The 13,646-nt window shown below is 37.5% G+C and overlaps 1 protein-coding gene across 1 annotated transcript in view; it reads right to left on the bottom strand.

The window, feature by feature from the left end:
* The window catches only part of nphp4 (nephronophthisis 4), a 186,137-nt gene that overhangs the window by 67,174 nt on the left and 105,317 nt on the right, over positions 1-13,646 (bottom strand). Inside the window, exons 7-8 of the mRNA XM_073867390.1 lie at positions 12,919-13,089; positions 11,426-11,550 (exon numbers count right to left, since the gene is read on the bottom strand). Of these exons, the coding sequence (XP_073723491.1) occupies positions 11,426-11,550; positions 12,919-13,089 (296 nt within the window). The remainder of the gene's footprint in view (positions 1-11,425; positions 11,551-12,918; positions 13,090-13,646) is intronic.

Raw genomic sequence — 13,646 nt, 5'->3', positions numbered from 1 at the left:
TAAATGCACGTTTATAGGGATAGATCACTTTAAAGGATTAGTCCATTTAAATCCAGATAATTTACTCACCACCATGTCATCGAAATTGTTGATGGCTTTCTTTGTTCAGTCGAGAAGAAATTGTGTTTTTGAGGAAAACATTCCAGGATTTTTCTCATTTTAATGGACTTTAATGGACCCCAACACGTAACAGATTTAGTTTCAACGTAGTTTCAAAGGACTCTAAACGATCCCAAACGAGGCTATATCTCATCTATATCTCCAGTCATGTGACTGTATTAAATCTGTTACGTGTTGGGGTCCATTAAAGTCCATTAAAATGAGAAAAATCCTGGAATGTTTTCCTCAAAAAACATAATTTCTTCTCGACTAAACAAAGACGACATCAACATTTTGGATGACATGGTGGTGAGTAAATTATCTGGATTTTTTTTCCTTTAAAATGAAAATTCTGTCATCATTTACTCATCCTTATGTTGTTCTGAACCTGTATGAATTTATTTTTTTCTGATGAACACAAAATAAGATATTTTGAGAAATGATACAGTAGATAGTGACCATTGACTTCCATAGTAGGAATAAAAAAATATGATGGAATTTAATTTAATTTGGGTACTGTAAACTAGGTGCTTACCATCATTTATCACAATGCTTCCGAAATATTTTCCCTACGTTGGAAGTCAATGGTCACTATCTGCTGTGTGTATACCATCATTTCTCAAAATATCTTCTTTTGTGTTCATCAGAAAAAAGTAATTCATACAGGTTTACATGAGGATGAGTAAATGATGACAGAATTTTCATTTTAAAGTGAACTATCCCTTTAATATTACATTGTGCATACAAGAACTTGCTATCAATAAATTATGTTTCATCAAATTTAAACAAAAGCTTCACCAAGTGCTCAAATGCAAAAGCTGCTAAATGCCACCTCCACTAGAAATGAGATGAATTATCGCTTAATTCCAGCCTCAGGCCATTCAGAAAACAATGGTTTGTGGGTAGAATCAATTAATGTTTGAGTTTGATACAAAATGCTAATTTACAAGAAAACATGTCAGACACGCTCTGAGAGTTATGCATCTGCATTTTTCGAATCAACTTCCAAAAGTTTATCTACATCTTTGATAATCTTAGTAACGACACAAAAATCACCCACACATCAAATTTGGCCAGTCCAACCAGGTCCCGCCTACAATGCAATCAAGTCCCACCTCCAGTCCAATCAAGTTCAATCAAGCCATCATTTCATCATCTATCATGTTGCTGAAAGCTTTAGTTACTCAAGCCTTTTTCTGTTTAACACAAAAGGAATTATCAAAACATTAAATAAGTATTTTACTTAAATAAAATAAATATATTATATATTATTATATATTATATATTAGTATTTTCAAAAAAGCAAATGTTGCCCCCTTCAGCAAAACAGGCACATAACACCCCTAAATATAAAAGTTTTTTTTTGTTATTTATTCCTATAACCTAGATATCTTTAATATTGACTGACTAAGGCCATATCAAAGTTTGAAATCAATGTAAAATCATTAACTGAAATCAAACTTAGAATCTAATTAATATTAGGCTTTAGCCTGGATTTCACAAACACGGTCACATACGCCGGTGGTTCTCAAACTGGGGTCCGGGGACCGTGAGATGGTGCCAGGGGGGCCCCAGTATTATGACATTTTATCAAATACATTAATTTTTCATGAATTCTGTGTAATTAAACCTAAAAAAAATAAGGCTACTAGCCAACAGCACTACTTTGTATAACTTAATATGTTTTGTTTAATTAAAATGTTACATTTTAGAACAGTTTTTGTCATAAATTTTCTTTGGAGGGGCCGTGAAGGAATGCACCGTACACAAGGGGGCCACACGCGGAAAAAGTTTGAGAACCACTGACATACGTGCCATCATGGTCTACATCTACGCTAGAGATATCAAACAATCCATTATTGAACTATTCAACAATCCATATCACCTGACTACTAGTGTGGACACTTTAAAGGTTTACTCCATTTGGTATAATACAATGTGTTCGCGTGGTTTATGGTAAAAAACACATTATTTTCCACATACCGCACATTTTTGTAGCTCCAGATATACTGCTTTACTTAAACGCTCTCATTTTGTACAAAGCACATTGATTTGAAAAGCGCTGTGTCCCTGATTGGCCAGCTACTCTGTACTTTGTGATTGGCCTAAATATATGTGACGTCAGCCGGAAATGTGACGCCCCTTACCATGTTTGAAAGATTCGCTCACAATGCAATGCTAACAGGAGTTAACTTACAGGCTGTGAGGCAAAGCAGGAGGAATTATGATAATGACCGTCGTGTCCACGTCAACAGGCCCAGGAAGTAACTACAATTTTGACTACAATCTGTGTGTTTGTTGTAATCCAAGAAAAGAGATTTACGGTGGAAAAGATAACTCGCATCATCGTTTACTTTGGTGTATGAACCTTTTGCATATTGTTAACATGTACACACCAAAAGAAATGTAAAATCAGAATCGGACAATAGTTGCTTAAAGGAACAGTAAGTAGTTTTTTAAGTATTTTATTAGTCAAAATCAATGCCTTTATTCATAAATATGTCCTTATTGATGTCAAATTACTTAGAATTTGTTCTTTTATTTACATTGAACAGGTAAGTCCTGGAAGGCTTCCATGTCGTTTCGCAATATTGAAAAACTATAATAGCAGAGATGGACAAAAAGCACTAGCATTTCCACAACACGCTTTCGTTCAGAACACGTGAACCAGCTGAAACGGACAAGGACATCAGTGAGTTAGTGCTGCATCACGATTAGTCGCGACTAATCGTTTGCAGAATAAAGGTTTTTGTTTACATAATATATGTGGGTGTACTGTGTATAATAATTCTGTATAAATACACATACACAGGCATGTATATAATTAAGAAACATTTGCATGTGTATATACACGTTTATATTTATATATAATCTATATTATATATAAATATAAATACTTATTATATAAAAAAAAAAATTCTTAAAATTATACATGTATGTGTGTGTGTTTATATAAACATAATTATTATACACTGTACACACACATATATTATGTAAACAAAAACTTTTATTCTGCAAACGATTAGTCGTGACTAATCGTAAGGCAGCGCTGCAGTGAGTACATAACGACTATCATAGTTGCAACATGCATTTGGAAAAGCGAGGCGCTAGAGAGCACTATTCGTTTGAATGCAAAATACAATTTTACCACTAGATGGGGGAAATCCTTAGCCTGACGTTGTCATACTCAATTCTAGTCAGAATTTGAGTCTGATACCGCTCCATTGGGCTATAATTATGAGGCGTGTCTCAACCGAAAAATGCCTCTGCACTCAATTGGATAGACCTACGACCAATCAGAGCAACGTATGTGTGACGTATGTTGAAATGACGTCTTTGCAGCCTGACTGAACTGATAGTTATTTCGCTACTATGACACTAACATTGTGATTATACTAAGTCTGAGTTAGCGAATGTACATCAACACCTACTATGTTTACAACATTTCGTTTATACCACAACATGAAGTATTTACTAAGTCATAGAGTAAGACTATCTCTTACCATTTGTACGTTAGGTGAACTTCATCCACGACGATACCCATTACGTTGGCTTGAAAATATTGGAGCCTAGCGTCCCTCCACTTATTCAGCAACCATGATTCCGGGCTTCCGAAAAGAAGCTGGCAACGACCGCTAATTATATCCATCTCGTCGTGCACGCCGAGTTGCATCGGCGTGATAACGTTACCCATTTCAGTTGCGACCAACTTTTGCCGAATCCCGTGGGAAGGACAGCAAAAACATCATCAAATGCCCTGCTTGCGTTTCTCTGTTCCTCTTTTAAAACCAATGCTCTGTCGATATCTTTTAGAACAGACTCCATGTCAGAATCCACACATCTGAACTCTACAGCACAGCCATTTAACACACGCGCTCTTTGGTGACGTGGTTCATTACGTTACTGTTGATTATCTGTCCATCATCGTATAAAGCCCGCCCTGACAATTTGATTGGTTCGCCCAGCTCTAGTCCTAGCATAGCAGCTCCTCAACGGAAAAACGCCAGACCGATCTTCCCGTTTTCAAACTCTTGTGGGCGGGGCTAAGATCGGCTGGCACCCAGGCTAGGAAATCCTACTTATTCTCCTTTAAAAGGGCTCTATATGATCCCAAACAAGACATAAGGGTCTTATCTAGCAAAACGATTGTCATTTTTGGAAGGAAAAATAAAAAATATGCACTTTTAAATCACAACTTCTCGTCTTGCACTAGCTGTGTGACGCATCAACATGACCTCACATAATGCATCATCACGTCAAAAGGCCATGCATGACTTATGTGAAACTACCGCCCCAGTGTTTACAAGTGTGGAGAGAAAGGACCATTCCAACATTGTTGTATGTGGAATGATACTAATTAATGTTTTTGTGTGCGTTTATTGTTTAAAATGGTTTACAAATGTGCGTTTCATATTTGTGAAGCGTGACCTTTCGATGTGCTTACACAATTATGTGAGGTCACACTGGCTAGTGTAAGATGAAAAATTGAGGCTTAAAAGTACATGTTTTTATTGCCAAAATTACAATCTTTTTGCTAGATAAGACCCTTATGCCTTGGTCGGGATTGTTTAGAGCCCTTTAAAGCTGCATTAAAAACTACAATTTTAAACTACATTGAAACTGTAAACTGTTGGGGTCAATAAAGTCTATTAAATTAAGAAAAATCCTGCATGTTTTCCTCAAAAAACTTATTTTCTTTTCGACTGAACAAAAAAGACATAGCATTTTGGAAGGGGGTGACTAAATATCAGGATTTTTTTAAGAAAGTGGAGTAATCCTTTAACTAAGCTGCAGAATGTTTACAGAGGTAAAAGTCACTAATTCCTCTAAGTGAAGCAAAACTCATGGCACAGAATTAAATCTTATATACATGTTAAACTATCAGGACATACAGACACGTGTCTACATGTGTGGGGTGTTTCCTTGCTGAGTGAAGGTGACCACACAGTTGGGTGACAACACGTCTCACAGTCTGATACTCAATCTGTTTCTTCTGCATGTGTGAACTCATCAGCCCATCCACAACAGTTCCTCTCTCTCTCTCTCTCTCTCTCTCTCTCTCTTTCTCTCTCTCATTCCTGTCTGTCTAGCACCTCCTTCTCATTTACACTCTCTCTCCTTTCTTCACGCCCTTTTATTCCTGAATGTGTAACTTTCGTGCCTTTTTTAATTAAATTTTGGGGCTTTTTTGGAAGGAGTCTGGAATAAATTTTCTTCTCATTAAGGCTGATATGTCAGAAACAAAGAGAGGCAGACATGTGATGACCAATTATCTCACATTTTCTTCGCATCCTGACAGCTAACTTTGCTTCGAAATCAGAAATCACATCAAACACCACCAACATAAGCACCTTTTTTGAGCAAAATAAAAAACCTGATATTTAAAGTTTGATCACAGCATCAGCGAGTTTTGGAGTTATTAGGAACAGAGACTAGATATCTCTTGAGATAGACATAAGTCAAATCTTGATTGACTTCCAGTCTAATGCAGAAGGATGTGCTTCTACGTCGGTATTGATTCACGCGGGTTAATCGAACTGCTGCGGTGTGCACTGTGGAAACAGCCCTCATAAATAAGCATGCATGTTCTAACGTCTATGCAAACATTATAAATCACGTATTTGTGAACACTGTGTGCGATTGGCTGAAGGGCAGAACAGAGAGCTATCTTTATGTGTTTGATCTAGGTTCATCGAATGTTACAGATGTAACAACCTCGACATCAAAGACAGAAATTAACACATTGCTATCTGTACATCGCACCCATCGTGTTATCTTCTACTTCAACACTGAACACAAATCAACACAACGACACAGAAAGAGTACAGTAGATGCAGAGTTAATGAAACATAGGTGTGATTGGCAAAGGACAAAAAAGCAGGAAAATATACGGCACACCTACCATGACGTGGCGACATACATATGCACACATGCACGCACACGCGCACACACACACACATTTATATAAAATGAAATACAGTTGAAACATAATTTGGGCTCAAAGTTGATCGATCTGAGTGGCCAATCGTCAATGCGTGGGCAAGTGCCACCCTGACCATTATGTAGCCTTGCCACTGCATCAGACTGAACAAAATCATTTTGTGCATTTAAAAGTAAATACATCAATGTGGTGCATTTTGAGAGTAAAAATAAGTGACTAGATCTATGAGGATTTTTATGTTCTTCTAAACAAATGTATGCCCTTTTAGTAAAATCTTTGGTTGCATATGGTAATAATAAGGCACAAAAGCCACATACACAATTAGATAAATGGGATTCGCTATTGGTCAAAACATGTTTAATGTTTATAGAATAATTAGTGGGGGCATTTAATACAGATTAATTATTGATTACAACATTTGTTACTTAATTCAAATGTTATGACTTTCTGGAAAGGCAGTCAAGTGCATTTGTCTTTTGCATAGTTCTTTTGGCACAGTCGAGCTACGCGTTTCACACACACACGCACATACACACACCAGATCCATGAATGTGTGTGTTTGTCATTATATTATTCTGTAATCACAAGCATTACCGCCAGATTCACAAACCATTAAGAGGAGCGAACGTATGCGTGTGTTCGTCAGGATGACGTTGGATCTGATTCGCGTAACTTATATGCGTGCGTTAACGTAAGTGATTACAGAATAATAATGCAAGCAAACGTTTTGACACAAACGCAACTTTATATTGATATTGCGAGACAGCATTTCACCTCGACGAGAAATCTGATATTTACATTACTGGCATAGCCTGGTAATTTGAAACGGACAGTTTTGTCAACGCAGCAAACACCTGGCGGGTTCTCTTAATTTTCTTACTACTAAAATGCTGTTTGTCTCTGCCTATTCCTTCTACTCATGCCCAGCGCCACTGAGTTATGTCCTTTATCAATTACGTTGTCTTACCTAGGCTTCATAAACTTACTCTTTATCCTGCTGACAACGTTAACTTGTTACGACTTCACCGCGGCCGCGCGGCATCTGTAACTGGACCTCAGCCGCACCTCAAAGACCCCTCCCCATTCTACTTCTGATTGGCTAGTTTGTTAGTTTGGTTGAGAGTGAAAGATGTGTTTCTCTCATACTATTTGTTGGCAAACGCATGTTTTTTTTATTCGCAGCCAACAACACACGCTGGAGATCTGACTGCAAGCTCTGGTGAGCTCTGCTTTGAATTAAGTTCCATCGTGACAAATAAATAGACTAATGCGTAGTGAGATGCGGTTATTTATAACGTGCCTTGCAACCCCCCACCCACACGCACACACAAAAAATTGGATTTGCATGATTCACGAAAGCCTCATTTTCAGGTCGGAAAAGCCGGAATTCCGGATTTATCCGGAAGAATCACACCCCTGATGAAATCATAAAATATCAGGTCTGCTTTTGACATTTAAAGATGAAGGGTGTCATTTTTTTTAATGCTAACTTTCAGTTATCCTAGTTTCATGGGCAGAGACAACAAATACGCAAGCAATTTGTATGTTAATTTCCCCTGAAAGTGTTAAGGCAAAGCCAAAGCACTGCTGTTAAAGCTTTTCTCTCTTGTATAAGCAATCCTATCAGTCCTGACTCAATCAATGGTGTGAATTTGGGCTGGGACTGTCTGTCTAACCAATGAAGAAAGCAAGAATGTTTTCAAAAAAATTCATTTGGTGACAGAAAGAAAACCAGCTTTTGTGTTTTCTGCATAAAAGGTACTTTTAAGGTACTTTGAGGTACTAATATCAGGGTTCCCACACCTTAGTTAACTTCAAATTCTAGGACCTTTTAAGGACTTTCCAGGTCAAATTCAAGGACTAAATATAGGGACACATTTCAAGTGAGAGCAAGGTTACATCATGTTACCTTTTAAGATACATTGTTACAGTTCCCTTTCTAGGGAACTCGTGCTACGTCACTGCGTTGGGGAGGCCTCCAGGGGTAAGTGCGTCTAAATGTGTATATCAAATTCAACCAATGGTAAGGCTTAACGTCAAAGACAGGATGACGCGGGAGCCAGGAAGTATATAGCTATCTGAAATATTGCCGAAGACAGTGTTACAGGAACGCAGGAAGTATGGCAAGGGAGACGCAGCGTCTCGTTCCCTTCTCAGGAAACAACAGTTACATACGTAACCCAAGACGTTTTCATGTGTCAAACACAACTATGCAAAAAGCATTTTGGTATGAATCAACATTCGCATACAAAAGATATAATCTGTTAAAGCGAACAGTTTAGCACGTGTGATTAAAAAGTCTAGAATTTTTATAATATTATCCTACACTACACAGGGAATAATATGGATTTTTTTCCAGAAAACTTCTTGCATAAAATATATTCAAACACTTTCAATGATCTGTATCTATGTATGTATATGTTCAAAAACTTCTCAGGGCCTTGAAGTTTTCAAGGATTTCAAGGACCGGTGGGAACCCTGTAATAAGCATGCTTTGTTACCAATACCTCTGAGGTACTAATATGATACAAACTCTTTAGATGCAAAGCTGTACTTTTGAAAGGGTAGCAGCCCCAGTGACAGCTTGAGTGCTGTACATATTTTAACCAATTTTCTGAAAGTAGAGGTGCTTGTCCCAAGGGCCAGAAACATCCGAGGATAGAGTTGAGCTCACATGGATCGAGAACCCCGAGGATAGAGTTTAAGTTACTGTAGATGAGTGATGAGAAGCCAGCAAGAAGCAAGCATATGTTACTGTCTTCTTTCATCTTCTCTGTAACTACATGACTTGGCAAGATCTCAGACAACCAAACCACAAGCTCGCCCCTACTACACCACAGAAGTTATGACAGTAGGCAGACTAAACCTGAGTCGATTTATATAAGCAGCTGAGAAAGCCAGGGATGCATAATGTCCCCTGCAAAATGGAAAAGCGAGACTGTAACAAAGTGGATCCCTTGTGTAATTATTTTCCACCTACATAAGAAAGAATGACAGAAAACAAAAACTTAAAGGGAAAGTTCACCCAAAAATGAAAATTCTGTCATCGGTTACTCACCCTCATGTTGTTACAGACTTGTATAAAGTTCTTTCTTCTGATGAACACAAAGGAAGATATTTTGTGGAATGTTTGTAACTAAGTTAATCAGATTGAGGCTCTCTGTGTGTCATTTATTTTAACACAAAATCAACATGAAATGACACATACCTGTAATGTGTTAAAATAACACATCATGTGGAAGTCAATGGGGATCAGTTTGGGCTCCTCAGAACAAGTAAATTTATCGAGTTTGTAAAAACATGAGAGATATTATTCCACAGCGTGACCATAAGAGTGTCTGGCTCAACAACAGGTAAAAACAAGACGAGAATAAGCCATCTATCAGAGCATTTTACATCCTTAAATAAACTCTAGAACAAGGTTTACAGGTTCAAGGACCCTATGATACAAATCTGTCAGTGCCAGATACATCACCCATTTTAGCATGAGAACAATACATTACCCAAAAGTAGTCTTTTAAAGGTGTTTTTACAAATGACATATCCATAGTGGTACATCGAGTGAACATTACAGCTGTTGACCTAAAAAGCATCTATTTCAATGGCTAATGCAAAAGTAACAAGCCTCCTGCTGAGAACACTGCTTAAAGGATTACTTCACTTTCTTAAAAAACTAATCTTGATAATTTACTCACCCCCATGTCATTCAAAATGTTGATGTTTTTCTTTGTTCAGTGGAGAAGAAATTACGTTTTTTAGGATTTTTCTCAATTTAATAGACTTTATGGTACCCCAGCAGTTTACAGTTTAAATGCAGTTTAAAATTGCAGTTTCAAAACAGATTCAAAGGGCTCCTAACAATCCCAAAACGAGGCATAAGGTTCTAATCTAGCAAAACGATTGTCATTTTTGGCAAGAAAAATAAAAAATATGCACAACTTCTCGTCTTGCACGCGCTAATGCGACCTCACATAATTGTGTAAGCACGTCGAAAGGTCACGCATTACATATGTGAAACGCACATTTGCGGACCATTTTAAACAACAAACTGACACAAAGACATTAATTAGTATCATTCAACAATCCACATACAACAACATCGAAACGGTCCTCCATCTCCACACTTGTAAACACTGGGGCGGTAGTTTCGCATATGTCATGTGTGACCTTTTGACGTGATGACGCATTACATGATGTCACACTGGCTGGTCCAAGGCAAGAAATTGTGGTTTAAAAGTACTTATACTACAGGCCCGTTGAATGCTCTGATGAACGTTCTGAGGTGTGCAAGTATTTTCAAGGAAACGCACGGCGAATGTAGTTCCAGGCACCTCTCTTGACCACATTACAGTTCCATATCACTTCGCATAGTTAAAGCAACACTATGTAGGTTTTTTTACCTTTAAATATTGTCTCTAAAATTATTTCAGTTATAGAACAACTTTTAACTGAACAAATTGTACTGTTGCTGCAACCCGAGCAGCCTCCTAGCTGCTACAAGCACACTCTGAAAGTGGCGGTGGAGGGTAGAGCACAAAGCCCCGCCCCTCCCCCTGCCTGCAGAAGAGTGTCTGATACCAGGCACAGTTGCGCTTTTCAACCACATGGGGGAGCTGTAAGTCATTTTTACATGGAAACTACATAGTGTTGCTTTAACTGTAGTAACGAACTAACAAAAACAACATGACAGACGATTTTCCGAGGCAATCACAGCGCTGTTTAGAGACGCACAATCTCTCTCGCTCTCCCTCTCTTGCTCGTCCTCTCTCTCTCTCTCTCTCTCTCTCTCTCTCTCTCTCTCTCTATTGTCAGCTTTAAAATGACATTTTGGAACAAGCAAAAGAGCCGTTAGATCAGATGAGACAAAGAAATAGTCCTACTCGATTTAATAGCGATTTAAGTAAAAAATCGAAAGAATCCCATTAAAAATATATCATGTGATCGATGTCTTGAGGTGTAGTAACCGTAGTAAGCGATTATAATAAATATGTAAGGAATAATTGACTCCGTGCAGTTCAATTATTGAAAAATAATGCAAACCCGATTATTTCTCTAATAATTCAAAGGCCCGTCATCAATTATTCCTTACATATTATTTTTTTTTGTGCCAAAAATTACAATCGTTTTGCTAGATAAGACCCTTATGCGTCTTTTGGGATGTTTTGAAAGCTGCGTTGAAACTGCAATTTTAAACTGTATTTAAACAGTAAACTGTTTAGGGTCTAATAAAGTTTATTAAATTATTGGACCCCAATTTAAGAATCATTTAAGTCCTCTGTATTCCTTTTGATTCTATCTTTTAGGTCAGGGCACATGAGCATTGTAAATTCGCACAAATCAACGGTTTTGCATCTAAGCAGAAAACAACAGTAAGCTGTCTCATCTTGGGATGCTGAAATGAGCTTCTTAGTTGGCGATGTTTCCCGAGGGCTCACTGGTGACACTACGTTGGCAGAAGTTTCCACACCAGATGAAAACTTGAACTTGATGACACATTTCCCTGAATTCACCTGTGAGAAATGTACAAAACTTTCTTTCATGGGACTGTGCTCAGAAATGTTTGGTTGACGTTAAGTATTTCAGCGACCAATGCTAGTTTTCTCAAGTTTTGTCGTTTTAATTAAATTGGGGGATATCAAGTTGGGCAGCTATTTAGATACACAACCATTTCCAGACTAAAAAAAAACTTCAGACATCGGTTGCACATGATTGCATTAGTTTTTTTCAAAATTAATTTAACATGAATTAAAATTAATTTCATTTTAAGAAAACTTGATTCAATAATGTTGAACTGGTGTACATAATTAAATTACGTATCCAACAACTTAAAAAAAAAAAAAATTCAGTGCATCTTCTTCCATTATTAATAAAAAGTGAAGTGTGTAATTTTTCCAAGTTAAACCCTACTTTTTATAGCTGAATGTATCATTTTGCAATGTAATAATGTTGAATTTTAAAATGTAATAAGCTTTCTCCTCTCAGCCTACTTGTAACCTACTTGCGTCTCATTTTCCGGGAAACTGTAAACACATTTTTACATTACAATTATGCACTTCAACTTAAAATTCCTCCATGCTGTGATGCAAATGAAGAGCTTATTCAGTTCACTGATCCTTTATACATTCGCACAAGCCCAAAAAGGCAGGTGGTGTGACCTCTAGCGTGTGAAAACATTATACATACAAACCTTACACATGCAGTCTGAACCTATTCATCATCACATCGCCACTTACTAAAGCCTGGGATGGGTTGCCACAGCAAAGTAACCACAGGAACTGCAGCCTACAATTTCCTAATAGTGTTAATTGACTTTAATATGACATTGGTATAATAAGGTGACAGATAACATGCTAATGAAACCCTAATGATGGTTTAAAAAGCAGCAAGTGCTTATCAGTTCATTTCAGTGAGAAGTTGGACACAATGCTCGCCATTCCCCCCCTCACCTGGTGAGTCTGCACAATGGTAGGGAGTCTTCCAAACAGGATGTCTAGGTTAATCTCAGCCAATGAAAAACATCATGTAATAATGTAGAGGAAAAACAATAATCTAAGCTTCTTATTGCAATTCAGACACTGTTTAGAAGAAAGACACAAAACCTTGTGAATGTGTTCTCGATGAGTGATATGAGTTAATAGCCCGTATTTTCATCAAGTCAGTGCCACTAATGCCACAACAGAGCCGGATTTCTTTTAGCATTACAATCTCAATGTGTAATTACATAATTAGTCTGCCACCATTAATTTAATTGCAACCTTCTGATTAGAGCCATTGCATAAGGACTCTAAAACAGCCTGCATGGGAGTGGGTCATTGGGTGATATCACTATTATTCCTTGTGTGCGTGTTTGTACGTGATTGTACGTGTTCAATCGTTACCTGCTGGTTGTTTGAGGAGTACACCATGACACCCCAAGGGTTTGGGAGAGCACCACTCTGCAATTTGAGGCACACGTTATCATCGGGGCCCTCGGGATTCGAGAACAAACTCCAAACACACCAACACACACACTGCATAAATGCTGCTCTGTGCACAGCTGTTGATGTCATCTATAGGAACACAGAGAGAGATATATATTATAAACATTACCAACTTGACTTGACAACCTGCTTAAGCAACCCCCAATTAAGGTAAGTGGGGACATAAAATGAGGTTATACATTATTAATAGTGCCTTGTGTAAATTTTATTGACTGTAAATAATGCTACACCTATATGTCAACAAACTTCTAATTACAATATTGAAGGGATAGTTCACCCAAAAATATAAATTCTGTCATAATTTAGTCACCCTCAAGTTGTTACAAACCTGTATAAATTTCTTTTTTCTGATGAACACAAAGAAAGATATTTTGAGCAATGTTTGTAACTAAACACTTTGTGTTTGTTTATTATTTTGGTTAACCTATCAATTTATAGGGACACTCCACTTTTTTCGAGGCCCAATGATTTTACGCAGTGCCCGAAAATAGTCCCCTGCCATATCTGCCTAGAAAATCACAACTTTACATTTTCTGTCGGTCTTAGTACACAATGTAACTACAGAAGAGTCAAGTTTTAAATAGGAAAAATATTGAAACTCTTTGGTTATTTTTGAGCGCGATGCT

This window comes from Misgurnus anguillicaudatus, chromosome 5 (genome assembly GCF_027580225.2).
Source record: "Misgurnus anguillicaudatus chromosome 5, ASM2758022v2, whole genome shotgun sequence".
In the NCBI taxonomy this organism is placed as follows: Eukaryota; Metazoa; Chordata; class Actinopteri; order Cypriniformes; family Cobitidae; genus Misgurnus; species Misgurnus anguillicaudatus.
Note: the sequence above shows the minus strand (reverse complement) of the source record. Positions and strands in the feature narration are given on the sequence as shown.